General features: G+C 49.1%; 1 protein-coding gene across 1 annotated transcript in view; it reads left to right on the forward strand.

Annotated features, from left to right (window-relative positions):
- Positions 1-24,935, forward strand: part of Lonp2 (lon peptidase 2, peroxisomal) — a 94,220-nt gene extending 69,285 nt beyond the window's left edge. Inside the window, exons 12-15 of the mRNA XM_003469431.5 lie at positions 11,364-11,506; positions 18,272-18,479; positions 18,836-19,026; positions 24,546-24,935. Of these exons, the coding sequence (XP_003469479.1) occupies positions 11,364-11,506; positions 18,272-18,479; positions 18,836-19,026; positions 24,546-24,767 (764 nt within the window). The 3' untranslated portion in view covers positions 24,768-24,935. The remainder of the gene's footprint in view (positions 1-11,363; positions 11,507-18,271; positions 18,480-18,835; positions 19,027-24,545) is intronic.
- The last annotated feature ends 1,618 nt before the right edge of the window (positions 24,936-26,553 follow it).

Raw genomic sequence — 26,553 nt, forward strand, 5'->3', positions numbered from 1 at the left:
GCCACAAACAGACACCTTGGCTGTTCACTTGGGGTTGTTACAGTCCTCGGAGTGAGGGTCTCCGCGTCGGAAGAAATGCCTCGGTCCCATGTTAAAGGTCTGAGCACAGAATGACCATTATTACAAGGACTGAAGTAAAACTGGCCTCTGTTTTCCTAATACTTAGGCAGCACATCTTTGAAATTTTCCACTTTATCTAACAGAAAGAATTTGCTCTGATGGCTTCTATTGGTTTAGTCATCACAATCCAGCACTTTTAGTACCAGAAGACTCTGAAGCTGGTAGTGAAATCACACTGCAGTATTCATCAGACTTGAACTTATTTCTTGTGTTAAAGACCTAAGTTGCATAGACAGGGCTTAGACGTTTTAATTCAGTTTTGCATTTTCAGTGTTTAAAGTTTTATTGTATCATGCTTGGCTTTTCTTTCCTTTAATTGTATTAGTGGTACAGAATAAATAAAATTTTATAATTTTCAAGGAACTAAGATTACTGTTGAGGAATATGGATTTCAGAGACAGTTGTGTTTCTCGAAGGATCTTTGTGCCTTCTGTTAAAATTAATTGCACTTTACAAAACAAGATGATTTTAAAAATTAGGTTTAAAATTTAAGACTCTGCATTTGGTGAGACCATTAACAAGATGTCCTGGCTAAACATCTAAAATCAGGTATGTTCTGATGTTGAGGTGGAAACTGCTGTGACCGAGGTCTGCCAGCATCGTGACCGAGCAATAAAGGTCTCTGCAGGTCTGATGTTCACAGGGAATCACCGACGGTCCCTTTGTCCATGTGAGAGAGTTGTTTGCACTGATGGGGAGGCAGCTACCGTGAGGGAAGCCCTGCTTCCACACCGGGGAGCCAGAGAGGATGTTACCTAAACTCCATTCTGGGATCTGAAAAGAAAACTGTCAAATAGTTATAAAATCATTTTTCCATTTAATAGGCGGATGGGAAGGTGCAGGGCCAGTGGATGTCATTATTACATGTTATCAAAACAGCCTTTCCAAATTAGAAAAATAGTTGGCGTAGTCATGAGGCTTTTAAAATGTTAGTGTGGGCTCTGCAGTTAAGCTGCTGGTCCCTTTAGTTCCCCAGGAATATTTCTGAATACAGGAAATGAAATTTGCTCTGCCTCAAGCCTGCTGAGAAACAGCAACAGGCTCCCTTGTCTAATGGAGAGGACCCTGAATAGTGTGTATCTGCTCAGTCAGTTCCTGAATACTCACTGTATGCTGAGTTCCAAACTGGATCCCAGAAACCAGTTAAGGAGAACTTCTAACAAACGTGGTCTACTGGAGGAGCTTGTATATAAACAAATAATTTATAACTGTGTGTTAAAGGCTGGATTTTAAAAGATAGAGGTACTAAATTGATTATTGAAACCTTCATTTTATTTTATTACAGTATTATTGTATTACAATATTAAAAATTGTTTCTAATAAATCAACACAAAATTTCATGGCTTACTATCTAAATTCACACCAGTGAACAGTTTTGTGCAGATTCTCCTATTTTCATATGTCGATAACTGGTACTAACATTGGGAAAAAGTGATTCACAATCATAATGTATCTCAGTTTATTATGTAGAACTATTTAGTAGATAAATTTGAAAGAAAAAGTTGTGCCATGGTTAAGGTTGTATTACCTACCATCCCCAAAGTAATCAACACATTGACAGAAAATAGTTTGCTGCCTGCGATTAAACTACATCCCCAGCCCTCATACAGCTACTTTCTTTAGAAGAAAAAATTGCAGACATGCAGGCGGGAACTGATGGCAGCCTGGTCCGCAGTGTGGGTCTCAGCTGCCGTGAGCACACTCCCTCTTTTTGGAAAGAATACCCTGGAACTGAAGGCACGATTATCCAGTTGGAAACACCCAAGTTCTAGGTTTTCCGGCATCTTGTTTTCCCTTCCTTCCCTGCCCTGAGTGGCCCTCGGATGCTCTGGTTTCTGTCAGCCCAGCTCTGAGCACCTAGTTCTACTCCTCTCGCTCTTTATTTTTGAATTAACAGTTCTATAGCTATATAACTGACACACAGAGAACTGCACTACTTGAAAGGGTTCCCTTTAAGTGTTTTCTTTTTTCGGTTGTTTTCCTTTCTCTCTCTATCTGAACCAGATCTGAGTTGCCAGGCTGGATCTGAACAACCAGTGCTATTGCCTCGGGCTCTCCTGTGGTCAGGATGACAGGTGCATACCAGTCTGCTTCTCGGATAATCTTTTTATTTTTTAATTTAGTTGTTCTTAGGACTGCAGTTACATAAACCCTTCTCTCTGTGTTAAATGTGCCTCAAGTCTGTCCAGCATGCATTGGACATAGCAGCGCTGCCCTCCCAGACCACGCACCTGCTCTGGCTCCCCCCCACCACAGCCCTATACTACTTCCCATCACGTGGCTCAGTGCACTCCGTGCTCTGTGGCTCAGGCGTGGGGCCACCACATTGTCACTAGAACAGCCATTTAGGTGCATTTCAGGTAGTAAATAAAACGAACGGCAAGAAAACTAAGTTAATAAACCAGTAAACCGCGATGATCTAGACAGGAAGACTACTGCACACACTCCTATGGCACGGCCAACACTCCTCTAAGACATTTCCACACATTTACCCATTTAGTCTCCTAAGGAGTAACTGTTTCCCAGGTTCATTTTGCACATGACAGAATTAAGGCATAGGGGGTGTTATAGTTTAGATCTAAAATGTCCCCCAAAATTCTCACGTGTTTGGAAGGTGCCAGATCATGAGGATGCACTACTCAAGAGTGGGTTATTCCATGATGACTTCATGGCGGACCTCGCTCTCAGGGTGGGGCGTGGCCAGCAGGGGCCTGTCCCGGGGAGCAGCCTGGAACAGTGCCTGCCTCCCAGGCCCTCCTTCTCTCTCTGCTCTCTCCCAGGTGACCATGATGTGAGCAGCATTTCTCTGCCATCCCCTTCCTGCCCCAGGGCAGCCAGCTACAGACTGGGTCCTCTAACATTCATGAGCCATAAGAAACGTGTCCTTTAAGCTGTGCCTGTCGGGTTTTACATCTCAACAACAACAAAGAAAGTGGCTAAGATGTCTGCATAACCTGCCCAGAGTTCACAACTAGGAAAACTGCAGTCTAGAGTCTACCCTAAGAAAACAGATTCTGTGGCTTGGCATATCCTGTTACCCTCTAATCACAAATCTGAAAGATAGGTATTGTTCCCTTGATAACAGATGAGGAAATAAAAGCTTTAAAAGGTTAAGGAAACAATGTGAAAAGGAAATTAGGAAAGCAATTACATTTATCATAGCACCCAGAAGGATACCTAACTGAGAAGGTGAGAGATTTAGACACTGAACTGTGTAGTACATTGCTAATGGTGAAAAAGGCATTAGGTAAGCAGAAAGACAATCCATGTTCATGGATAGGAAACTTAATGTTGTTAGGATGGTAAAACTGCAGAGTGTCTACAGATTCAATACAGCGCCTTTCAAATTCCAGCATCTTCTTTCAAAGAAATAAAAAAGACCGTCTCCAGAGTCATGTGGAATCAGAAAACACCAGCTAGCCAAACATGGTGGCGCATGCCCATAACCCCAGTTGTTGGGAGGTGGAGGCAAGAGGCTGCTGCATGTTTGAGGCCAGCCTAGGCTACATGGTGAGCTCAAGGCCAGCCTGGAAGTACATAGTAAGACCCTGCAAGATACAAAAAAAAAGGGGTTTGGAGATTTAGCTCGGTGGCATAAGCGCCTGCCTTGCAAGTGTGCAGTCCTGAGTTCGATCCCTGGTACCGGTTAAAAAACAAACGAAAAAAAAAGATACACTGTCAAGGAGGGCAGCAAATTTCCAATAGAGAAACCTTCACAGTGTCAGAGATTGGGATTGATGAGGACTTCAGGGAATGGGGAAAGCGTCCATGCAGCTGTGTCATTGTCTAAGGTTGTCTTTTCCTGGATCAAGTAGCACCTTGCAGAGCTTCCTGGACAGCTGAACTTCCAACAAAACCACTCTCCTCTGATTGCAGAGGGTCCTTAGACAACGTGGTCCAGACTCGGAGCAATGGATGGACCTGGAATCAGAGGTCTGTTGCTGTTGTGCACTGGCCTGGGCAGGACGTCTTTAACCGCCACTCCTGTGTTACAGGCTTTTGTCTTTCTTGTTGCCAGTGGGCAGCTGCCACAGTATCCACACACAGAAGAGTGGAGCTGGACCTGACCTGCTGCCCTGCACTGTAAAATGTAACCAGAAATAGATCAAAGAGCTGAACTCAAGAGCTAAAACTGTAAGTTCTAAAACTTTGGAAAAAAAAAAAAAAAAACTTAGGAGGAAATCTTCAAAACATTGTATTGGACAGCGGGTTCATGGATATGAACAGAAACACAGGTAGCAAAAGAAAAGTTAGATAAACTGGACTTCATCAGAAGTTAACCTTTTGTTACATCAAAGGTTACTCTGAGAAAGTGAACAGCCAGTACTGGTGTTTGCCAGTCATATAGATGATGAGGAATTGATATCCAGAAAAACATGTACATGTATCTTATAATTTAATTACCTGAAACAATCCTAACCACAGTGAAATAGTACTTCATTTCTAGTAGGATGAATAATACCTGTTCAGTGGTATTAAAGTAACTGCATCTTGTAGGTGGCAGTCATAGCAATCCTAGAGAAGACCATAAGTATTGAGAAAGATGTGTAGGGAATGGAAGTCTGGATGCATTGCTGACGGTGTCTGCTGTGGAAGAGAGTTTGGCGAGTTTTCCAAAAGTTCAATATGGAGCCACAATACAAGCTACAGGCTTTGTTCCGAGGCACTGTATAAAAAGGCCTGAAAACAATGACTCAGGTATTTGCATGTTCATGTTCATAGCAGCACTGTTCATAGTAGCCAAAAGGTGGAAGCAACCAAAGTGCCCGTCAGCAGATGGACAGAGAAACATGGGGGATGTACAGGCAGTGGGCTGCCACTTAGTCATAAAAGGGGAAATTCTCGTGTCACAGACCACAGCACAGACAGACCTAGATGACATATACTAAGTGAAATAAGCCGGCTGTGGGGAAATGCTGTATGATTCCTCTTGTGTGAGGTGCCGGCAGCAGTCAGGCTCATGGCAGCGGGAAGTGGGTGGCTGTGGGGTGGGGCAGATGTTGTTGGATGTGCAGCATGGGCTAGAGACTCCGGGACGTGGTGCTGATGATGGTTCGAACCCAGTCTGGATGTAGTTAATGAAACAGATCTGTGCTTTTGCAAATGGGTAGAATAACTATTATGTTACATATGTAACCACAAAAGCAGCTTTTGAAGAAAGGAGCTGAGGAGCATTCCTACAGTCACACCATTTCTAAGCAAAGAGCCAGACTTCAGCAGGCCTGCTGTGGCTTTGCAGGGTACTAGGGACATCTTCTCTAGGGAGGAGTACTGAGAACAAGAGTCCATGTTTGTTGTCTAAAGCAACCTGTTCCATCTCTTAGGCCCTAAATTTTTAAAATCTAAATTTATCAGTTGCTTTTAGTAGTTGAGTTGGCTCCTCAGGAAATGGACCACCTTTTAGAAGCAAGTGGTTTTGTACAGTATTAAAGGATAACTTTTAATGATAAAACTGTTACTAACATACAATTAAAACCACCTGTCGCAGATGTTAATAATGTATCAGTTAATGACAGACGCAGTTAATGACCTTATATCTGGTTCAGTGGAGAATCCGAAAACCAGACATGGTTGTAGGGAATCAGCAGTGCTGAAATTACTTTGGTAAGAGACGCAAAACCTGCTTCTGAGGAAAAGAGAAATCAGATACAAACCCCTATTGAGCAAAATTCATTTTTACTGCTATGGCCAAGAAATGTTTGCTTTGCATTCCACGTACAGGCCAGACAGGTCGAGGACAGGCAGTGCGACGCAGGCGCCAGACGAGGTCGTTCTGTTCATTTCCAGGCCTTTCATAGTGGCAGCAGGCACAGAGGGATGTCTGTCTGTGGATTATTTTAAAGAACTCTCATTCCCTGTCTTTCTGTCCTTAAGACAGTCTCTGTTGCTCAGACTGGGCTTGAATTCCTGTGTTTAAGGAATCCGCCTGCCTCAGCTTCTTAAGTAGTTGGGACTACAGGTGCCTGTCGTTGCACTTGGCTCAGATAATCTACACTCAAAATGTGCCACCCTCGGACCTTGCCTTGTCCAGGAACTCTGGAGCCATGCACACTGTCTGCTGGACTGCAAACTGGGGCAGAGGCACCCTGGCTGGGAGTCAGGGTCCTGACACCACCCTTGAGCACCAGGTTGAGGCTGTATGTTCTCCCTGGGGCTGTTTCCTGGGGCATGAAATGGAAAATGGCTCGAGCCAGCATTTGGAGAGTGAGGATGGAGTGGAACAGTAGACAAGCAGTTCTGTCCTTGTGCATGGCTTTTAACCTTAATTTACTGTGTAAAGATGGTTACATTATTTCTTTTGCTTTGTTTGTGGGAGATAGAGAATGTTTGTTAAGTTTATCAAAGCAGGTCTTTGAGTTCCGGCCCCCTTGGAGAAGTTTAGATATTATAGTTCCCATACTTATTCAATTCCTGGTTCTCCCCGAATTTCCTAAGCCTCAGAATCCAGCGTAGGCATCCTCAAAGAACTGTCTCCCAGGGCACCGAACTGTCGGACTGAAACAGGGCAGGCAGCACCCGAGGTGGCCTCTGCACCCCTTCCCTCCCCTGCACCCCTGCCCCAGCAGGGGGCAAGAACCTGTTTTCTTCATAGTGTAGAGGAAAGAGTTCCTGTTACATCTCCCCCACCATCAGAAACCGTAGCTTTTGCGCTCTTGGGACTGAGCCTAAAAGTTGAAAGTGTGCTTTTGCTGTGCAGGGGCGGGTGGGGGAGAAGCTCAGCCCTAACTCCCGTCTCCCAGGGGACCTGGGGTAAACCGGCTCTCACCTCTGGCTGGGGAGTTCTTGGGGTCTCTCTCACCTTTACTTGGTTGGATCGCTGAATCAAGGACAGGGACTTTTTCTTAACAGAACTGCTGGAATTTCTTGAGGTGTTTCACCCCAAAGACGCCCTCTGTACCTCTTTCTCCTTGCCTTCTGCAATGGTTCAGTGGCTCTGGGGAAGTCATGTTCTTGTGGCAAAGGAAAACCCATGTGAGGTAAGCAGGAGACTCGCTGTGGCCACTGCTTTGGGAGAGACTGGTCCTTTCTTAAGGGGAGACGAGGCCACTCCAGCTCCAGCTCAGGCTGGAGTGCTCAGCCCTGGGGCAGGGGGTGGCTGCAGCCCACTGGCCCTGCCCCCGGGTCTGTCCCAGCCTTGGGCAGGATCCCGAGCCTCCCTCCGACGCTGTGGAGGGCAGGTTGGGGACCAAGGACAGCAGACCCACACAGATGCTCACTCCCATCTTCAGACCAGTTTGTTTACTAGAAAAAGTAACTGGGTCTAATTTAACTTTTCATTTTTCCATCTACTTTCTATCTGCTACTTAGTAACACTTTATTACATGATACTTGATTACTTTTAAGGATATGCTCCTGAATCATTTGTAGAGAGAATTTAATAGGTAGCATTTGTATTAAATAAATAGTACCATCTAGGGTAAGACCAGGTCCTGAGTCTTGATATCTTTCGTCTTTTTCTTAAATACGTGTAGTTTACACAGTGGGTGTGGTTTGCATGGCTGTGGTCAGGCCCTGTCTGTGCCTGGGTGCACTCATCCTGTGTTGTGGGGAGCATTCTGTTTTCCTGTGATGAAGGGAAACAGAGCAGGAATACAAGTCGGAAGGTCTGTGTGGTATTACTCCCTAAGGGAGCTGATAGTGTAACTCAGTACTCCTCATTACTCGGTTCTCCCAGCACCTCTCCAGGGCTGCTGTAACCATTCTGGTCATACTGATTAGAAGACCAGGTACAAAGGGGTAAAGTAACTTTGTTCAAAACCAACCAGGAAGCCAGACCAGGACGCGAGACTGGTGAGCTCTCAGGTGTTGCTAACCTTGTGGCACCAGGAATAACTGCTGGAAACATTTTGGGCTTTTCCACCTGCACGCGTGTATGTATGTGTGTGTATGTGTTTGACAGAGAGAGAGAGCTGTGCTGTGTGGAATTTTATGCCCTCAGCTTTGCCTAGTCTAACCTTGAATCAAAAGAAATTTCTCACATTATCCAGGACACCTGGAAAACAGCTTTAGCGACTGAGAACTAAACACAGACGGTGTGTGTGCCAGTTTGCTCAGCCCTGTTCCTCATGCTGATTGTGTAGGGCCTCTGTGCGTAGCCCCACACATGAACACGTCTCTTCTGGCTGTGTCTCTAAGGATAGATTGCAACAAGTTAAAATCAATGAGTCTCGGATGATAATGTTAGGAATGCTCCGGCTGTGTTGCCAAATCGCTTTACCAAAGGATTGAAACAGTTTGTGTTGCCATAAGCAAAACTGTTTGAAAGGATATTTCTATTTCCTTTTTTTAAAAATGGTATCAAGTAGTAGGTATTGATCTCTGGACCTTCCCACTGAACTATGTCTTTAGTCCTGCTTATTTTCATACAGGCTTTTGCTAGGTCACTGCATTGCCAGGCTAAACTGAAACTTGAGATACTCCTGCTTCAGCCTCCCACAGGGTTGGGATCACACCCTTATGCCACCAAGCTTGAGATAAATGGATAGATATAATTTTTGAAACAGACTCTGTAATCCAGCTAGCCTTCAACTCAGGCTGGCCTCAAACTTGCACCGATGCTCCTGCGTCAGCCTTCTTGTGCTGGCACTACAGGTGTGCACCCATGCCCAGCTTCTTTGCCGTCTTTAACACTGCCTTTGTCCCTCTTTGCGCTCCGTTGTTAATCTCCCTATTTTGGTAACCAGGAGACCTGTCCTCCTCTCAGCTGAGATTCTTCTACGTCTCCTGGAGTAATGGCCTTCACAGACACGTGTTAGCCCAGTGCTAAGAAGCACTCCCTTGCCCAAGAGATGAGAGCATACATGGGGACAGCTCCAGGAGGAAGGGCTTGCAGGGTGGCCCAGCTGTCCTTTCCGCCTGCCCGATGCTGGAACATGCAGTCCCATGGTAGCAGTGCGCAGCACCGTTGCCTGGGGAGGACGCGGGACTTCAGCTGAGCCATGGCTCAGAGCTGCGCTGTAGCCTCGAGTGGCGAGGTGGGAGTGAGTGTTCGGAGACACGGTGTCCCCTGCCCCGCGGGGCACTGCCCGAGGCAGCCCTGGCTCCCGTCTCGGCTGCAGCTTAGTTCCCCAGGCCTGTTTTAGTGACAGGACATCCGGAAGTGCAGATCAGTTCTGAGTTTATTAGTTCTGAATTGCTTAAAACGCAGCTGCTGGGCCATATTGCTGTCTTTGGCATTACAAGACTCACTGTATCAGTGGCAGCTTCCCACCCCGCCCCGGGGCCTCCCCGGGGTCTCGAAACCAGATTCGGTACTACATGGGAGAGGGATTGGATGTCCTAAAGCACTGGTTATGTAACGGCAGGTTGGCTTTCACTGCCAGCACTGCTGCCTCCTGTGATAGTGAAACGTGGGCTGGCAGCAGTAATCAGATCTTGGAGCTGCACGGCCGTGGCCGCTTGGTGCATGGCTACAGTAGCATGGCAGCCAGAGGCAGAGCGCTTTCTTCCAGTGTGTTAATTTTAATCAGCAGTGACACCTTCCATCTCTTCTCTCTGGGCTGTCCGGACAGCAAAACTGACACTGGAGTCTTTTCCCTCTCTGGATCTTTGATACTGCTTGGGACACACTGCAAAGACTGCAGGCAGGAAATACCTCATTCCCACAAGTTACAGAGGAGCCGGGAAGCTGATAGGTTTCCTGGAGTGAGGAGGTGCTGTTAATGCAGTTGAAAGGGTGAGGGAGGACTTCTAGGGTGTGGTTGAGTCAGACCCTGAAAGATCAGGTAACATTACAGGTAGGATGAGGAGAACACACGTGACTCAGGCCTTAACCCTTCCCATAAAATGTGTGACTCCACTTTTCTACACAGAACTTTCCTAGCTCTTCCAGACGGCCCTGCAGAGATAGCAGTGAGAAGTGTCACATGCTGCTGCTGCTGCATAGCATAATCCACCCTGCCAAGCAGCCATTCAGCAGCAGAAGTGTGAATGGCTGTGTTTCCTGTCAGCTCACTTCTGCTCAGGTCTTAAGGAGAAGCCCAGGGAAGTTGGAGAGAGTGAACTAGGAACCCTGCACCCTCGGCACTCACCCGCTTCATGTCTGTGTGCCTTCATGTCTATGTCTCCAGTGGCGCTGGCATCTAAAACCAGACTTTGCTGCTGTTAAATATACTCAGGAATCACTTCTGGAAGGAATTAGTGAAGTCAGATTCTTTTAACTTCATGAGATATGTGGACAAGAGAATAAGAAAGAAAGGATGGAAGAATCATAGCAAAACCCAAATAAATCATTTGGTGTGGTGCCGTGGTCGGCAGCCGTGTAGTTAGCATGTCACTTATTATACATGGTACTGTGGTAGGTAGCTGGGTAATTTGCATGTCATTTATATACATGGGGCTGTGGTAGGCAGCTGTGTAGTTAGCGTGTCACTTATACACGGGGCTGTGGTCGGCAGCTGTGTGGTTAGCGTGTCACTTATGCATGGTGCTGTGGTAGGCAGCTTTGTAGTTAGTGTGTCACTTACTATGCATGATGTTGTGGTAGGCAGCTGTATAGTTAGCATGTCACTTATTAACACGTGCAGTCATCACTCAGAAGGGAGCGTGTAAAGAATGTACGTCCTTCATGAGATGGGACGAAAGAAGGGAGGCTGCCATGGGCAGGCGAAATAGAGCTCAAGGTCCCATATGTTTAAGGCCCCTACTCTTCTCTCAGGGTTCTGGCCACACATGTTGTACTGTTCTCCTCTCGAGCTGGCACAAAGGGTAGAGAAGGGGTCTGTAGGCTGCTGGGGTGCTGCTCCCTGTGTCTAGGCCCAAACCACAAGGAGTAAAACAGGGACACCAGTGACAGTGCTGTCACATGGGAAGAGACAGCCACCTCCACGGAGTCTGGATCCCCCACGGCACTGCCAGCAAGGCTGCTGTGCTAACAAACAACAGCCTCAGAGCTGAGGATCCACTTGCAGACGTGCGGTGCTGCTATGGGGCCTTCACCTCCAGCTCACGCGTGGCTCACCTGGTCAGGCTCCTCGCCTGTGCCCAACCGCTTACACCAGGTGATCAGCTGCAGTTCCCTCTTCATGCAGGTGGATGTGGTGCTGGAAGGACAGGAAGGTTGCTGGTGTCCGGGGTACAGGCTGTCCTCCGGTTGGGAAAGGGATAAACAAGTGCTCCTGTGGGAACCACATTGTGCCCTTCTATAAGTGTGTAAGAGGAACTGAACTGTTGCCCCTCTGCTCTTCGGTGTTAGCCACCCACAGATCTTCTAGAACCACTGACTAAGGGTTGTTCTTTCCTAGGTTGCAGAGAGCACGTCATAGAAGATACCAAACACGAGTCTGTCAGTGATGCTACCGACTTGGCTCTGCCTCCCGAGATGCCAATCGTGATCGACTCTCACGCTTTGAAAGACATCCTGGGACCCCCGATGTATGAAATGGAGGTAATCACTGTTGCTTCTTTCTCGGTGCTCTCCACTGTTACCTGGTGGCTGCCATATAGCTAGAAGGAAGTAGACTGGGTATTGCAGGGTTGTTTTCCCCTCAGATTGGAAACTTGCCTTTGGTGTGATATTGCGGGGCCCAGGACCTGGCTGCTCCTTATGGAAACCCACCATCTCCCTGTGCTGACATCTAGCACCTGGAGGTGTTCGTTCCTGTTCTGGCTTTGCGTGGCGGGTGGGCCAGGTGTGACCACTCTGACCAGGCTGGCCTCAGCCTCCTGAGAGGCTGAGATTTCAGGCCTGTGCCACTGACTAGTCTCCAGCTTCTCTTCAGAACAGTGTCTCCAGCCAGGAGGCTGAGACAGGCTCACAACTTGGAGCTCAGCCTGGGCAATTGAGTGGTTTAGCAAGATTACATCTCAAAAGAAAATGTCTGAGGATGTAGCTAAGTGCAAAGGCCCTGGGTTTAATTCCCAAATCTACCCCCACACACAAAAAAGGATTTTTCTGTGCTCTTTGGAGGTTAGGAAGAGAGAGAGGTAGGGAATCACCCCAGCATAAAGCATCTGAAAATGTGGGATCAGCTCCTGTGTGGGACTTGCGAGCTGCCCCAGGGGACCCGAGTAGCCAGCCACCTCCCTGTTCACAGTCCCTTTGTCTTCAGCCCCCTGTGTGCTCTCATGATCCTGGGGCTGAGCTGAGGCCCGGATGGAACTGGGTCTTAGAGCTCAGCCAGGAAGGGCATCCGGGAATGTTCTGCAGTGTGCACAGATGAGCGTTCAGAGGTCAGTTACCAGGAAAGCTTTGTATTATGCTACAGCATTTAGTGAGCTGTCACCTTCTCTTGTTAGTTTAAGGTAAAAAAAGATGTGTGGAAAATTAATCTGATAAATTATGCATCAGGTAACATTCCATCTAACATTCAAAAGCATTACCAGTGGTTTGTGCAGCTATAAAGAAAAGAACCCTAGAGCCTCCAAACTCACCTTGCTTATCTGCTTAAACTCTGGGTGAATCTTGAAAGCTAATGCATCTTTCTGTAGCGCTCCAAGTTGCAAGAATTTTTTTAAGTAACTTATTTACTTGAATGTAAATCTCAACCTTAGCAACAGAATCAAAAGTACAACTTAGGTTGTTTGGGTTCTTAACGTACCATGGATTTGTACTGCAAAGTGTTGAAAGTGCTTGAACAAAAGTGTAATTGAGTAGGGAACAGGACCTACCTTCTTGTTCTGAGAGAATTGCAATCCCGTGAGTTAGGACGCCCTGCTTTCTCTAGGCCTTTCAGAAGCTGTGCATTCCATCCATTCTTTGTGAATCTAAACCCAAGCCACAAAGGAAAGCAAAGCTGGAAAGCTGCTTCTGTGGTGGAACCTTCTTCTCCTGGCCTTTGCCGCTGATGTGAGATCCGGAGCATCAGTGGCCTTCCTGGAGCTTTGGCCGGGACAGAACCAGGAGAACAGAAACGGGATATTTTATAAACACTGCCTAACCACTGTCTTCGGTGTCACTGGAGGAGAGAAGCCAATCTTATTTCCCTTGCAGCAGTCATAGCTGTTACATGTGCCTTGTCCCGGTGCAGACTGAAAAAGACCTAACAACCATTTCGCCATTTAGAAATGAAGTCTTAGAGACCAGGTCTGGCACTCAGCACATGGGACCTTTTGTTCATCCTTTCTACCCTGCAGACCGGGGCTTCTGTCTCTCCCTGTAGTTTTCTGATGACCACCAGCCCCAAACGACTGACCCATACTCAGCCCTAACTTCTAAACCTACAAGATTAAGACTTTTGGAACACAGTTTTATTACCCAGGTGAGCAGTGCCTAGGAGTCTTCCATTTTATACACAAGAGAATCTTAGACTAAATAAATTATGCAAATCCACGTAAATTACAACCATAGGATTAGTATTCAAACTCAGACAAGGAGGTCCCAACTGCAGTGTTCTTCCCACTCTTCCCCATCACCCTGTCAGAGCAAGACAATTCTTGCTCGCTCTTTTTGCGGGGGATGATGGTGGCAGGAATCAAATTCATGCCTCGCGCTTGCCAGGCGGGTGCTGTGCCGCTGAGCTGCATCCCCACTCCTCTTTCTTGCCACGAGACAGTGGCAATGGCGATGGCAAGCTTTTGTTTTTGTTTAAATAGGGCTCCACCTGAGATCTTCATGTACAATATATCCATTTTTCTTTTTCTTCCTTTCCTTTTTATTGCTACCAGGACTTGAACCCAGATCCTGGTACATGCTAGGCAGGCACTCTACCCTGAGCTACACCCCCTGGGCCTTTCTATTTTGAGACAGGAAATTGCTAAGTCCTGACGCTGACCTGAAGCTTTCAGTCTTCCTGCCTCACCCTCGAGGTAGCTGAAAGTACTGTCCTGCACCACGGTAGCCAGCTGCAGTGTATTCAGAGAGCACCCGACAGTTTCTGTGATCCTATTTCTATCCACATTTAATAGCTCATTATTGTTATGCTGCCCTTCGTTGTTCCTTACTTGCCTTGGAGACACAGCTACAGAAATGTATCCACACCAGAGTCATACTCCCCTAGTGGAGCCTGGAACCGACCAGCACGGAGAGGCTGAAAGCCCCCTTCAGTAACAAGCCACATGCCACAGGATGCTCTCAGCAGGTTGAAAGTAGGTTCAGGAACAGTCTAGATTTCAAGTTTAGGAACAGCGCAATAGGCCCCATTCAGATACCGTGAGGTTTCCTACAGAAACAAGATCACTTAAACCCACTAAAGGCCTCCCCATGTCTTAAATAAATCAATAAGTAACAGAAGAGCAGAGCAGCCCGTGTGGCCCAGCCTAGCCGATGAAGCTCAGGGAAGCACCAGCCTGCTCTTGGAGGGGCCTGCTGACCACAGGCGTGGACCACATGCTCCTGCCCCACTGTGCCCTGTGCTTTCTCCAGTAGGGAGCTGTAGCCCAACTTCCCCACCTGCTGGCGTGCACACAGAGAGGAGGTCAGCAAAGAAAATCAGGCCAAGGGGTGTTACGTTAGGTTCCCCAAAGTGACAAGGCATGGTCTGCCTGGCTGGGGATGGGACTCTGCCATGTGGGGATCGCAGACTCCATTCTGGTTACAGAGTCCCCACCAAAGGTTAAAACTTCAGTGCTGGCATCTGACTGCTATGGGTGAACATTTGTCTTAGGGTCACTGCCCTCAAAAAGTGATACAAGGAAGAGACAGACCTGTAGAATCTGAAAGCACTCTGGACGGAAGGCAAGGGTAGATTGCAAGATTCTAGCTGCATAGTTCCTTTCCAAGCCAATGAAGTCAGTGGCTAACAGCGGGCAGTGAGGAAAAGGAAAAGAAGAAACGGGGAAAAGGCATAGGGGCAAAGAGTAAACATTCACCGAACCCTGAGAATCATGACGGGAGCTGGCTTTTCTACCCCGTGCAGCCTCCCCACTGCGGGCTCCCAGGAAGACTGCCTGCCGCTGCCCACCCACCTGGGCCCGGCCACCTGCCCTCAGGACCACAGCTGTCTGGAAGGCTCCGAGAGCAGCTGCCTCCTAGCAGCAGCAGAGCTGGCTGAGCAGGGCATTGGATGCCGCTCTCGGGAGGCTTCCTCGTGGATCCCAGCACTACCTCTGCAGGGGGCAGGGTCTGCCCTGGCTGTCTCTGCACTCCCAAAACACATCCACAACTAGAAATAAACACTGAACTCTGGACTGCAATCTGAGTACAGAGACTTCAAAGAGGTTGTTAGGCTACCTTGATAACAACCCTGGCAGGAAAAGAAAAGCACTGTGCGTGCCATGAAGGAAAGCAGGCAGTGTGCAGACATCACAGCCGAGCAGCCCTGTGCACGGCCCCGCACTGTGGCAGTTCAGGCCTGCCATTCTGATGCCTCCTGGCCCTGCTCTGCCCAGTGGACTCCTGCTCAGAAATATGACTCTAGCCAGGCGTGGTGGCTGTAATCCAGCACTCATGATAGTGAGGCAGGAGGGTCGTTGCGAGTCTGAGGCCAGCCTGGGCTGTGCAGTGAGACCCTCCTCCAAAGGAAAGAAAGCCCCTTCTCACACACCCACACATCTCCCAGAGGCCCCACCCGTCCGGGAGGGAAGAGAGGCACACCCCCTGCAGTTTTCTCAGACCACCCGCCACACTGACGGCCCTGTGGCATGGAGAGTACTGTTACGAGTTAGGTGGCCCATTCCGGGGCCCATTCTAGTCTGTTTTTGTAGGTACCATAAATCTAGTTGATATTATTACACATCTTAGTTTAGAATCACTTTTACATTGCTAGACAGAGATGATACAGATAAATATCAATGTAGAGCCCCAAGTATTCGCATATTATTTGTCTAAGAGTAGCCAAAAAGGAAGTCAGGATCAGCAGTAACTCCAAGCCATTGACTCTTCTGCCCACCCAGGACCATGTCACTCTCTCATAAATAACCTCGGAAGTGCTTCATTCCAGGGACAAGGGCAGGGGAAAGGTCCCAAACAGTACCAAACAAGGCCTAGCTGCCAGGCAGTAGCCAGGCCCACTATGCCTAGCTAGCTCCCACTGAGCATTTTCAGGATGGCTATAGGGTGCACTGGAAACCCTGGTGTAGTTGCAACTGGGGTTTCTGTGAACAGCTGGAGTGTTTCCTCTGTGTGCACAGTCACCTTACGACTGGTGCTAGTGGCACAATGGCTGGAGGTGGGTGTCAAGGAGGCGGGGACCCTGAGCTTGCCCTGTGGACAGGAACGCTGGCAGGTGCATGTGCGTCTGCTCCATCCTCTCTGAGGGAGACGCACAGGGGTGTGGGTGTTGGTTGTGCAGTGTTACTAGGAGAACACACCCTCGGAAACTGTGGCTCGGGCTAAGCTGTATACTTCTAGAAAACTCCTGCCAGCCTCCTTACAGATGCGCTGCGTTTGGTGGTAACTTTATGTTATGGCTGTGTCTGGATGTCCCCCCAAAGCCTCCTGTGGTTATAGATGGCTGAATCTAGAGTGTGTGGTGTTGGGATCCAGTGTGTACTTATAAATTAGTCTATAGACTGGTTTGGCCTAGTTCTGGGTAAGACTAAGGGTGCCCCACCCGGGTGAGTGCCACCTGCCCTAAGGCTGGAACACAAGGGACAGATAGAGGCCCCTGCTGGCTTATCACTGCTGGCTGCCCTCTGCCCGCCCTGCTTTGCCATGGACTGCTTCTCCTCTGCGGCGCCCTCTGCCATGCCGCCGCCAGCTGTGGACTGAGACCTCTGCAAACTGAGAGTCAGCTGCACCTCCCTCCCGTAACTTTGGTGTCGGTACTTTGCCTCAGCTACAAGAGGAATAACTAAGATGCTGCCTTCTCCTGCCATGCCTGGTGACACCAGGCCACCGTACCTGCCTTTCGCCTCCTCTCTGGGTTACAGGCGCATGCTTCCCATCAAGGCCTGCCGATGATCTTGAACCCGACGCCTGGCTTGGCTGTGTCACCTGCCAGAGCCCTTCCTTGCCACCTCCCACACGTGGGGAGCCTGCTCCCTGGAAGCGGCTGGGAAGTGAGGGTCTCGCCTCTGCCTCTGCAGGCGTCCTGCTTGCATTGTTTTGATAAACAGATTTTGAGGATTCAGATGTAAGACAGAGATTTTCCTTGTGACAGCTAACAAAGCTGCACCAAGTGCTTTTTGTGTTACATTGAACCTGATTTAGTGTCCTGAAGATAGTTCTTTAAGATCAGTTCCCTGGCCCTAGAAAGGATACCTGGGAGATTGCCGCCTGCCCTAGATGTTTGGGAATAGCAAACTGACTTTACACTAGAACAGGACCAACACTTGGGCTGCTTTAGAAACACTTGTGTCTGTGTTTTCCTTCGGTAGCAGTGATCCTCCCTTTGGTCTTTTGTGTCTTTCTCCTGGAGTAGATTTAGAACAGAGCAAGGGCCTGTCCTGGGGTGATAATCATAATCAGAAACCCAGAGGAGGCTAGGAAATGTGCTCCTGCTTCCCCACGTCATCCATGGATGACACATGGTCTCAGAGTGAATTTAAAGTCAGAATTTTAGCCATCGAAGCCTGCTGAAGAGGCACAGAGGTCGGTGGCAGTGCTCTGAGCAGAAGGCCTGGCTGGCCCTCACCATTCCCTGTGCCACAGGGTTGGGTTAGTCCTGCCATGGCACGCTGAGCCCAGTACCTGGCATGAAGCCAGCTCCATGGGGAGGGATGCCAGAGGCTCAGAGGATACAGCACACGTGAACTTGGCTGTGCTTGTTATTTTGGGCTTTTGTAACTCGGCTGCTTTCTGCTATCCAGGTCAGTCACACCGGCTCAGAGCCACAGGGGAGGAATCTAGGCCATGGCCCAGGAGCAGCTGCAGGTTCTCTGCAGCAGTGACAGAGAAGCTGGGATGGGCTCCGAGAAGCCAGGGTGAGGGGTTTGGAATCCTCTGGAGCTAACAGTGCTCACTGCATGGTGCTGGGGAGCTGGCTGCTTCCTGGAGTGAGCTCCTGCGTATCTGCAATGCACTCGGTCCGGGCCATGTGTGAGCACGCAGCCTACTAAAGATCCATCGGTGAAACCCCTGGGTTTCTTGAAGGTTAGGGCGCGTGTAAACTAGACCTGGCTCTGAAAAGTCAGTTTACAGGTTTTCAGGGAAAACAGCTCCTGACAAGTGTAAGGGTGGGAGTCGAGGTTTTTCTTCAGGCAAAAGGCAGCCCATGGAAAGTTCTGCTCTGGGCCTCCTGAGGGGCAGCGCCCTCCCAGGAGAGCCTGATGATTCAGTTAACCTGCAGCTAACCACACCGTCCCCTGAGCCTGCCTTTCCTCTCTTGGGCAGGTCTCAGAGCGTCTCAGCCAGCCAGGAGTGGCCATAGGCTTGGCGTGGACTCCCCTGGGTGGGAAGATCATGTTCGTCGAGGCGAGTCGGATGGACGGCGATGGCCAGCTCACCCTGACTGGCCAGCTGGGGGACGTCATGAAGGAGTCAGCCCATCTCGCCATCAGCTGGCTGCGCAGCAACGCCAAGAGATTCCACCTGACCAATGGTACGGGCGGGCCGGGCATGGGATCCAGGGCGGCTCGGGTCTGTGGCGTGGGTCACTGTCACGCCCTGCAGCAGAGCACTGTCCTTTGCTCCCCCCCAGGCCACCAGGGGGGGGGAACCCCACCCATTTAGGCCCACTTGGCTCAGTGCCTGAACTAGAAAGTACCTATAAAAGTGTGTGTTTGTGAACCCAGAGCAAACCTGTTCTTCCAGGCCCTGCTCTCACCGCACTGCCCATTAATATTCTGAAGGCTGTATTTACCCCAAACGTGCATTTTTGTCTCTGGTTATTTTTTTAGAAGAAAAAGGAAATAGGCTTAATTTTTCTACATTAAAGTCGTTTTTTCCTTTTTAAAGCTTTTGGAAGTTTTGATCTCCTTGACAACACAGACATCCATCTGCATTTCCCAGCTGGAGCCGTCACGAAGGACGGACCATCTGCGGGCGTTACCATAGTGACCTGCCTCGCCTCACTGTTCAGCGGGCGGCTGGTGCGCTCCGACGTCGCCATGACCGGGGAGATCACGCTGCGGGGCCTGGTTCTCCCAGTAAGTGTGGCAGGCCTAGGGGTGCGGCTCTAAACCTTACATTTCCATTTACACTAATAGTGGTTAGCCCTTAGAAAAAACCTGGGTTTAAACATACATTACATTTTTATACCTTATTCTTAAAACATTTGACCAAATACAAGGAAACTGGACAATTATCCCCATGGTTTCTCATCTAAAAAGACTTGCTACAGGAAAAATACTAGTGTGGTTACCAGAAATACCAGGCCTTGACATGAAAACATGCAGTCTGCTTTACTGGAGGTATCTGAAATGGAGCGGTGGTTATTTGGCTTTAAGCCCAATTCTCACCTTTCAAAGTCCCTTCGAGCTTCTGTCCTCCTACAGAAATCTCAGCATCCTGCAGTGGATAGTTCACAGGATGTCAGCCGTGTAGAATGGAGGCTGTGCTGAAGATCAGCAACTCCTAGGTGTTAAATTTGAAAAAACTGCATACATGTGGGGATATGGGTGCAGGTCATATCCAAAGCTACCTCTGAAAACTGATGCTCAGAACTTAACATCCTGGTAGGATTCTGGGTTTTAAGTGATTAGTTCCCAGTCTACAACAGAAGCTTGGCAGATCCATAGGGAAAGGAGTGTTCTTTGCTCTGTGAAAGACCTTACATTAGGAAGTAGTAAAAGCTCATAGAATCGCCAAATTAGGGTCACTAAATGTATGCTCTCAGTTCCTAGTTTTTAAAATTCAACCATAAAGTCAAATATTTCTTCAGATATGTTTTAGGTCTGTGTTAAGAAGAACTGTTCCCCTCTCTTCTGTATTTCACGTTACAGTAGGAGTTCTTGTTAGCTGTGCAACCAGAAGGGACTGAGTGAGGGGTGCTCTGACGGCTGTGAACCCCGTTCCTGGCCCTGCTCCAGGCACAGCAGGGGACCACGGGAGACGGTTCTAATACAGCTGCACCTTGGTTCATGAGCTCTTCTGTGCGCAGACAGTTCCGCTGTGGGACGGAAGCCCTCGGCAGAGGTTTGCTCCCGTCGCAGACTGTGTGGCAGCGCAATAGAGAGAACCTCCAGCCTCCCTCGAGTAAGCGCAGCCCTGGCCATCCAACCCAGAACTTGGAGCCATTACTTTCCTGAGCCGAGGCTGTGCTGTATGCACGAGCACCCAGGGTCGCCAGCTGACAGTCGCCCATTTCTGGGTGGGCAGTGACTCCCCGATGGCAGGAAAAGGCGCCCTTCAGGAGAAGTGTGGGCTGGGGGGCCGTTAGCCACAGGAAGGGCACGCGCGGGGAGAGCTCGGGAGCCTCGAGCAGGCCTCAGAGAGCAAGCGGCTCTCCTGCTCGGTCTTCTCCCCAGGACCCAGCACCCATGGGCAGCCGAGTGAGCAGTGAGCGGAGGTTTGCGGCTTTGTTTGTTTTGCAGCAGTGAGGACTGAACCCAGGTGTGGCACACTACAGCCCTAGCCCCTTTTTTGGATTTTACTTTGAGGAAAGGCCTCTCTAAGTCCCTTCAGTTGCACAGGCTGGGCTCAAAGTTGTGATCTTTCCTGTCTCCGCCTCCCAGAGTGCTGGGTCATAGGCATGTCCTACCATGCCTGATAGGCTTCAGTTTTAAGTCACTGCTAAGCATATGAAAGAAAGCTGTGGCATTTAAAAGAATAACCTGGTAAGGCTGAAGAAAACAGTTGAACAAACACAAAGCTTTGGATTTAAAAGTGTGGTGGTAGAATTGGATAAAGTACTCATAAAAAACTCAGTAAAAACAGTCTAGCCGTGCTTGGTGGTGCACTCCTGTAATCCCAGCACTCAGGAGGCTGAGGCAGGAGGATCCTTACAAGTTTGAGACAAACTTGGGCTACAAAGTGAGCCCAAAGCCAGCCTGAACTGTATAGCAAGACACTGTCTCAAACACTTAAAAAAAAAAAAAAAATCCAGCATCTGAGAGGACAGGAAAATGGAATAGAATTAGTTATCGAAGAAACAATGGAAGTTTCCTAGAATTGAAGATATTTTTGGATTAAAAGAATTCATATGAACCAAGCTTTTCAAATCCCCAAGTATCTTAGTTACTTTCTCATTGCTGGGACAAAATACCTAACATCCACAAATTAAAGGACAAGAGGTTTATTTCAGCCTGCGGTTTGTAGCTGTTTCCGCCCCTGGTCAGCTGGCTCCAGAGCTGGGCAGCGTGGCAGAGGGCACTCAGAGGAGAAACAGCCGAAGAGGGCAGACGGACAGGGCAGGCGGAGGCTAGGGAGCCCCGCCCTCCTCTCCCTTTGGCTCCACCCCGCTGGCCGCCCGCAGCGGGGCGGGGCTTCTCTCCTGGAAGTCCGCCGGCTGCTCCGGAGCTGTCAGACAATCTGTCGGCTAATCCTGCCTCACGCACGATCCCACCACCCCAGCTCCACCCGAGTGCGCGAGGCTTTGAGGGGACGCCGGATCTAGGCGACAGCACCAGGGTGAAGTTATGGGTGACTCGGAGGCGTGGCGCTCCCAAGCCCCTGGGTGAGACCCCACTGAGAAGCCAGTGTGAAAGCAGGGTACTCTCCAGGCCCAACAAAGGAACCGCATGGCACACTTCCTGGAGAAGGTGCTGGGGTGCTCAGGGCTGTTCATGAAGCCAGCAGCGTGGGGCAGCTGTGCACCACCCCAGTTGCAGCGGCGCCTGGCTCCTGGGGCTGCTGCAGGGCTGCAGGTTCCGGGGTTCCTGGCTGAGACCTGCATTTGTTCTTGGTCGCCCCAAACAGTGGTAATTTTTCTCCAAGTTTCTGTGGCTCGAACCTTCAGGAACTGCTCACCTGCTCCTGGTTTAGGGCTCTCCTTTACCCCCGCGCTGGCACCCAGGTCACAGCCCCGGGAAAGCGGACTGGGGCTGGAGGACGCTCCGGGGCCTCCTGCAGGGTCCCCACCGCGGGGTCTCAGAGCCTGTGGCCTGCACTGGGGTGGGACACAGGCACCTCGGAGCAGGACTCCGTGGGTGTGGGTGGCGGCCACCAGGGGATCCCGGTTATCCTGAGGTGAACCCTCTTCCGAAGTGGTGCAGAGGGAAGATACATTCCCGGCACACAGCTTAGCTCTGTGCAACAGTATTTTTTTATTGGCAACTAGTTTAAATTTTAAATTTTTTTAACTGATACATATATAGAGAGAGATAGATTATATTAATGGCATCCCATGTAATGCTTTGTGTGTGTATATACACATCATGTGATGTTTAAAACAAGTTAAACCTATTTTATTGCATTTGTCTTTTTTTATTTTAAACAAAAAGTAAGAAAACAGTTTCAAAGCAGGCTAGTAGGAGAGTAACAGTGATCAACATACTGTGTGTCCTGATACTCACAGCGGTCCTTCAGAGAACAAGATACAGGCTGAAACATTATCCAGAAAATCAATAGCACAGAGCTTTCCCCAGAGTGAACAGAGAAGCCAGTTGTGTGACTATCTTAACTCTCTTGTGTTTATGTTTTCCTTTTCCCTTTCTCCTCCTTTTTCCCCCTTCACAGTTTTTCTTTTCTTTTGAGCAGTTTCTTCCCTATTCACAGTCTCTGTTGTGCATTTTGAATCTTGTTTATTCTTTCTCACACTAGTGACACCATATGGCATCCACAGCCGTGGTTCTGGTTTATTCCACTTCTGAGTGGTCTCACGTGGCATCCATTTACTATGAAATTCTCCAGTTTATCTTTCTTTATGGCTGAGTAGTACTCCATTGTGTTTAAAAACCCACATCTTTTTTATCTGTTCCTCTGTTGATGGCATTTACAAGATTTAGCTGTTACACCCTGTGCCACTAGAAACATAGATGCACATGTATCACTGTGCTGTGGTGTTTAAATTCTTGTAAGACACCAGAAGGGGATAGCTGGGTTGAAAGTGACCTCCAGTCCTAGTTTTCTGAAGAATCTCCAGACCACTCTCCGAAGTGGCTGCACCAGGCTGCATTCCCACCAGCAGTGGAGAAAGGGTCCTTTTCCCCACAGCCCCTCCAGCATTTGTTACTGGTTGATTTCTTGATGACAGCCCTTCTTTCTGGAGTGAGGTAGACCTCAGTGTTGTTTTAATTTGCACCTCTCAGATGACCAGTGATACTGAAAATTTTTCCTGTGCTTATTTGCTGTTTGTGTTTCTGCTTCTGAGAAGTGTGTGTTCATGTCAGATGCCCAGCTGTGGATTGAGTCTTTAAACTGGGGGAGGGGTCTGACCTTTTTCAATTCTTTATGTTTGGACGGGAGTCCCTTGAAGGACAGTTAGCTGTCATTTTTCCTACTCTGTGGATTTTCATTTCACCCTGTTGATTTCTTTTGATGTGCAGAAGTCTTTGAAAAAGATGAGTTCCCATTTGTTGACTGATTGTTGTCCTTCTCATGTGGCCTAGGTTTTGTTCATGAGCTCTCTGCCTACACCTATTCTTCAGGATTTCTTTCTCTTCCAGGGGAGGTACTGTTTGTTTTAATATTTAGATCTTTGATCCATTTTGATGTTAGTACTTCGTGAAAGATACGGGTCACATTTTAGTCTTTGGCATATGCAGAGCAGTTTCCCAGCACGGCTTACTAACAAGGCTGGCTTTTCTCCAGGGAACATGTTTGCCCCTTTGTCACAGACGAAGTGCCTGGGTGTGTTTATAGTTGTATCTGCATCTTCTGGTCTGTTCCACTGGTCCTCAGCTTTTTTTTCTTTTTTTTTTTTTTTTCCAGTACCATGCAGATTTTATCACAGTAGCTTTGAAGTATAATTTCAAGTCAGGGATTGTGATGCCTCCTGCCTTGCCTTTGTTGCCCAGGATTGCCTTTGCTATTCTAGATCTCTTCTGCTTCCAGAAGTATTTTAGGAATGTTTTCTCTAGTTCAGTGAGGTATGCTATTATTATTTTGATTACAGTTACATTAAATCTGTTTAGCAGTTTGGGGAGAATGGCCATTTTCACTATGTTGGCTCTTCCTATCCATGGGCAAGGGGCATCTTTCCATTTTCTGACATCCTCTTCAATCTCGTTTTTGGAGTACTGTAACTTTTAATGTATAGATCTTTTGAATCCTTTGTTAGATTGATTCCTAAGAATTTCATTTGTTTGAATGGTATTTCATTTGTTTGAATGGTGTTGGTTCCCTAATTTCTCTCTCTCTGTGAGTTTGTTGTTTGTGTACAGGAACGCTGTTGATTTCTGAGTGTGGACTTTGTATCCAGCTACAATGCTATATTTGGTTATTACATCTGTAAGTCTTGGTGGAGCTTTGGGGTCTTCTGTACAGAGTATTGTGTCATCTGCATAATCACTTCTTTATGGTGGAACTTTCTAAATTCTCTCAGGGAATAGTAGTTATGGTCAAAATAATGTAACTTTTTTCCAACCTAAAGAAAAGATTGCTGTGATTAAAGAATGTGTTAACCTAGATCATAAAAAAATCATCGACAGAAGAGATGCCTGTGCTTATCAAAAATCAGAATCTTCTCCCCCTATTAAAGGTTAGCCACTTTACAGATTCTGGGGTCACTGTGTAGTAACCCCACAGCTGAGGGCAGGGCTCACCTCCACCTTCTCTCTCCATCCAGGTGGGTGGAATCAAAGACAAAGTGCTGGCGGCACACAGGGCGGGCCTGAAGCGGATCATCATCCCTCAGAGGAACGAGAAGGACCTCGAAGAGCTTCCCAGCAACGTGCGGCAGGACCTGAGCTTCGTGCCGGCCAGCTGCCTGGACGAGGTTCTCAATGCAGCCTTTGACGGGGGCTTCTCGGTCAAGGCCCGGCCCGGCCTGGTGAACAGCAAGCTGTAGGCGCAGCCTCAGCCCGCGGGGGTGTTCAGAGACTGATTCTGTCCCCAGTACCCGAAGCCACAGTCCCTGACCTGTGAACGCAGTCACACAGGAAGGGCCTCACTCACACGGTGGCTGAATTCCTTACAGAAATCTGAGAGTTCCTTTAATAAATTGATGCGAAGAGAATTCTTGTCTCCAGTGGGATCGTGAGGTCCTGGGTCCTCCATGTGGTCTGGGCACAGAAGCTTCTGGAGCACCTGCAGGCATGGAGGGGCCTGCTGCCTCGGGCTGCGGGCCCAGGCCAGGCCTGGGGAGGGAGCAGGATGCGCCGGCTGGGCCGGGCGGTAGTTCTCACAAGGGACTTTACCACCATGGAAGGGGAAGGTGGCACACACGGAATGGAGCTGCTGCCCTGTGGAGAGTAAGTGGGAAGGGACCCCGAGTGTGAGGAACCCCGTCCCCAGGCAGCCCGCCCCGCCCGCTGTCCCCAAGGTGAGCTTTCTGCGTCCCAGCTTCCTAACGGGAAGTCAGTGCCCCGGTCAGTTGTCATGAGCACTAAGCCAGAGTGCAGTGTAAAATAACATTAGGCAGCTGGTTACTACCCAGCCAGGAGCGAGCCCTGCTCAGAACCTGCGCATGTGGCACTCGGCACAGCCTCCCCGACACCGGCTCAGGCCTGCGAGGAAAGCGCTGCACGGCTCTCGAGGCGGGCCCAGGCGGGGGACTGGCTCTGGGCAGTGGGCAGGAACAGCGTCTCCTCCCAGCTGTGACAACCTTACCACTTCTGTCCAGCCACCTTGCGTGGAGGGAAGGACAGAGATCAGGACTTTAGCCATCCTCAGCGCCCAGAAGGGGCTGATCCACAACCCAACAGCCCTGCCTTGCCCCACACCGCAGAGTGGTCACAGCATTTTTTGTGTTTTGAGACAGGGTCTTTCCATGTAATTCAGGCTGGCCTTAAACTCACTGTGTGGCACAAGCTGGCCTCAAACTTGCAGCAGTCCTCCTGCCTCAGCCTCCCAAGAGCTGGGACTACAGGTGTGCACCCAGCTACAAAAAAACGTGTTTTGAATTTGGGCCTCTCTGTGTTCCTTCTCTAGCCCTGACAGTGCCACTTTCCCTTGTCTGTAAGCAGCGCCAAGGTGTCCTCAGCACCGCTGCTGTGAGCACCTCACCTTGTGCAAGAATCGTCTTGGGCAGTCACTGCAGGCTCCTTCCCTGTGCTTGCCAGCGGCCCACCCTTCATAGGTAGAAGCGCTTTCCTCTGTTGGAAGGAGGAGGTTTGTTTGAGTCTGAGGTGTTGATTTCTTACCTCTTTAATGGGCAAAGCGAACAGAAACAGCCTACTCTCCCGTGTCCCAGTGCACGTCCTGGGGCATTGCTGAGGTTCACGCTGCTGCTACTGCCACACCTGATCCACCCCAAGGCTCAGTCCCCTCTGTACCCACAAGGAGGACTCCCCGCTCCTTCGCCCCCAGGCAGTGGCCACTGTCCCACACCCTGAGCAGGTCACAGCAGCCCTTGTTCCTGGCCTGCCTCTGCAGACATCAGCAGGAATCTCTCCTGGTCACTTAAGTGACAAACACTGCTGCAAGCATGAGCATCTCCTGAGGATTATGGAAACATGAGGTTGTTGATTGACACCGTGGGCTGAATGTCCCCTCATTCCTGTGCTGATCGTGGCTACCAGTGTGAAACTATGAAGAGGCCGGTCCAGGAACCTAAGTGTGGGCGGTGATAGCTGTGATTTAAACATTGTACAGTACACACGTGCATCAAAACATTTTACCCCATAATCTGTACA

Source organism: Cavia porcellus, unplaced genomic scaffold (genome assembly GCF_034190915.1).
Source record: "Cavia porcellus strain 051 isolate PalLab524CR breed Dunkin Hartley unplaced genomic scaffold, mCavPor4.1 scaffold_5, whole genome shotgun sequence".
In the NCBI taxonomy this organism is placed as follows: domain Eukaryota; kingdom Metazoa; phylum Chordata; class Mammalia; order Rodentia; family Caviidae; genus Cavia; species Cavia porcellus.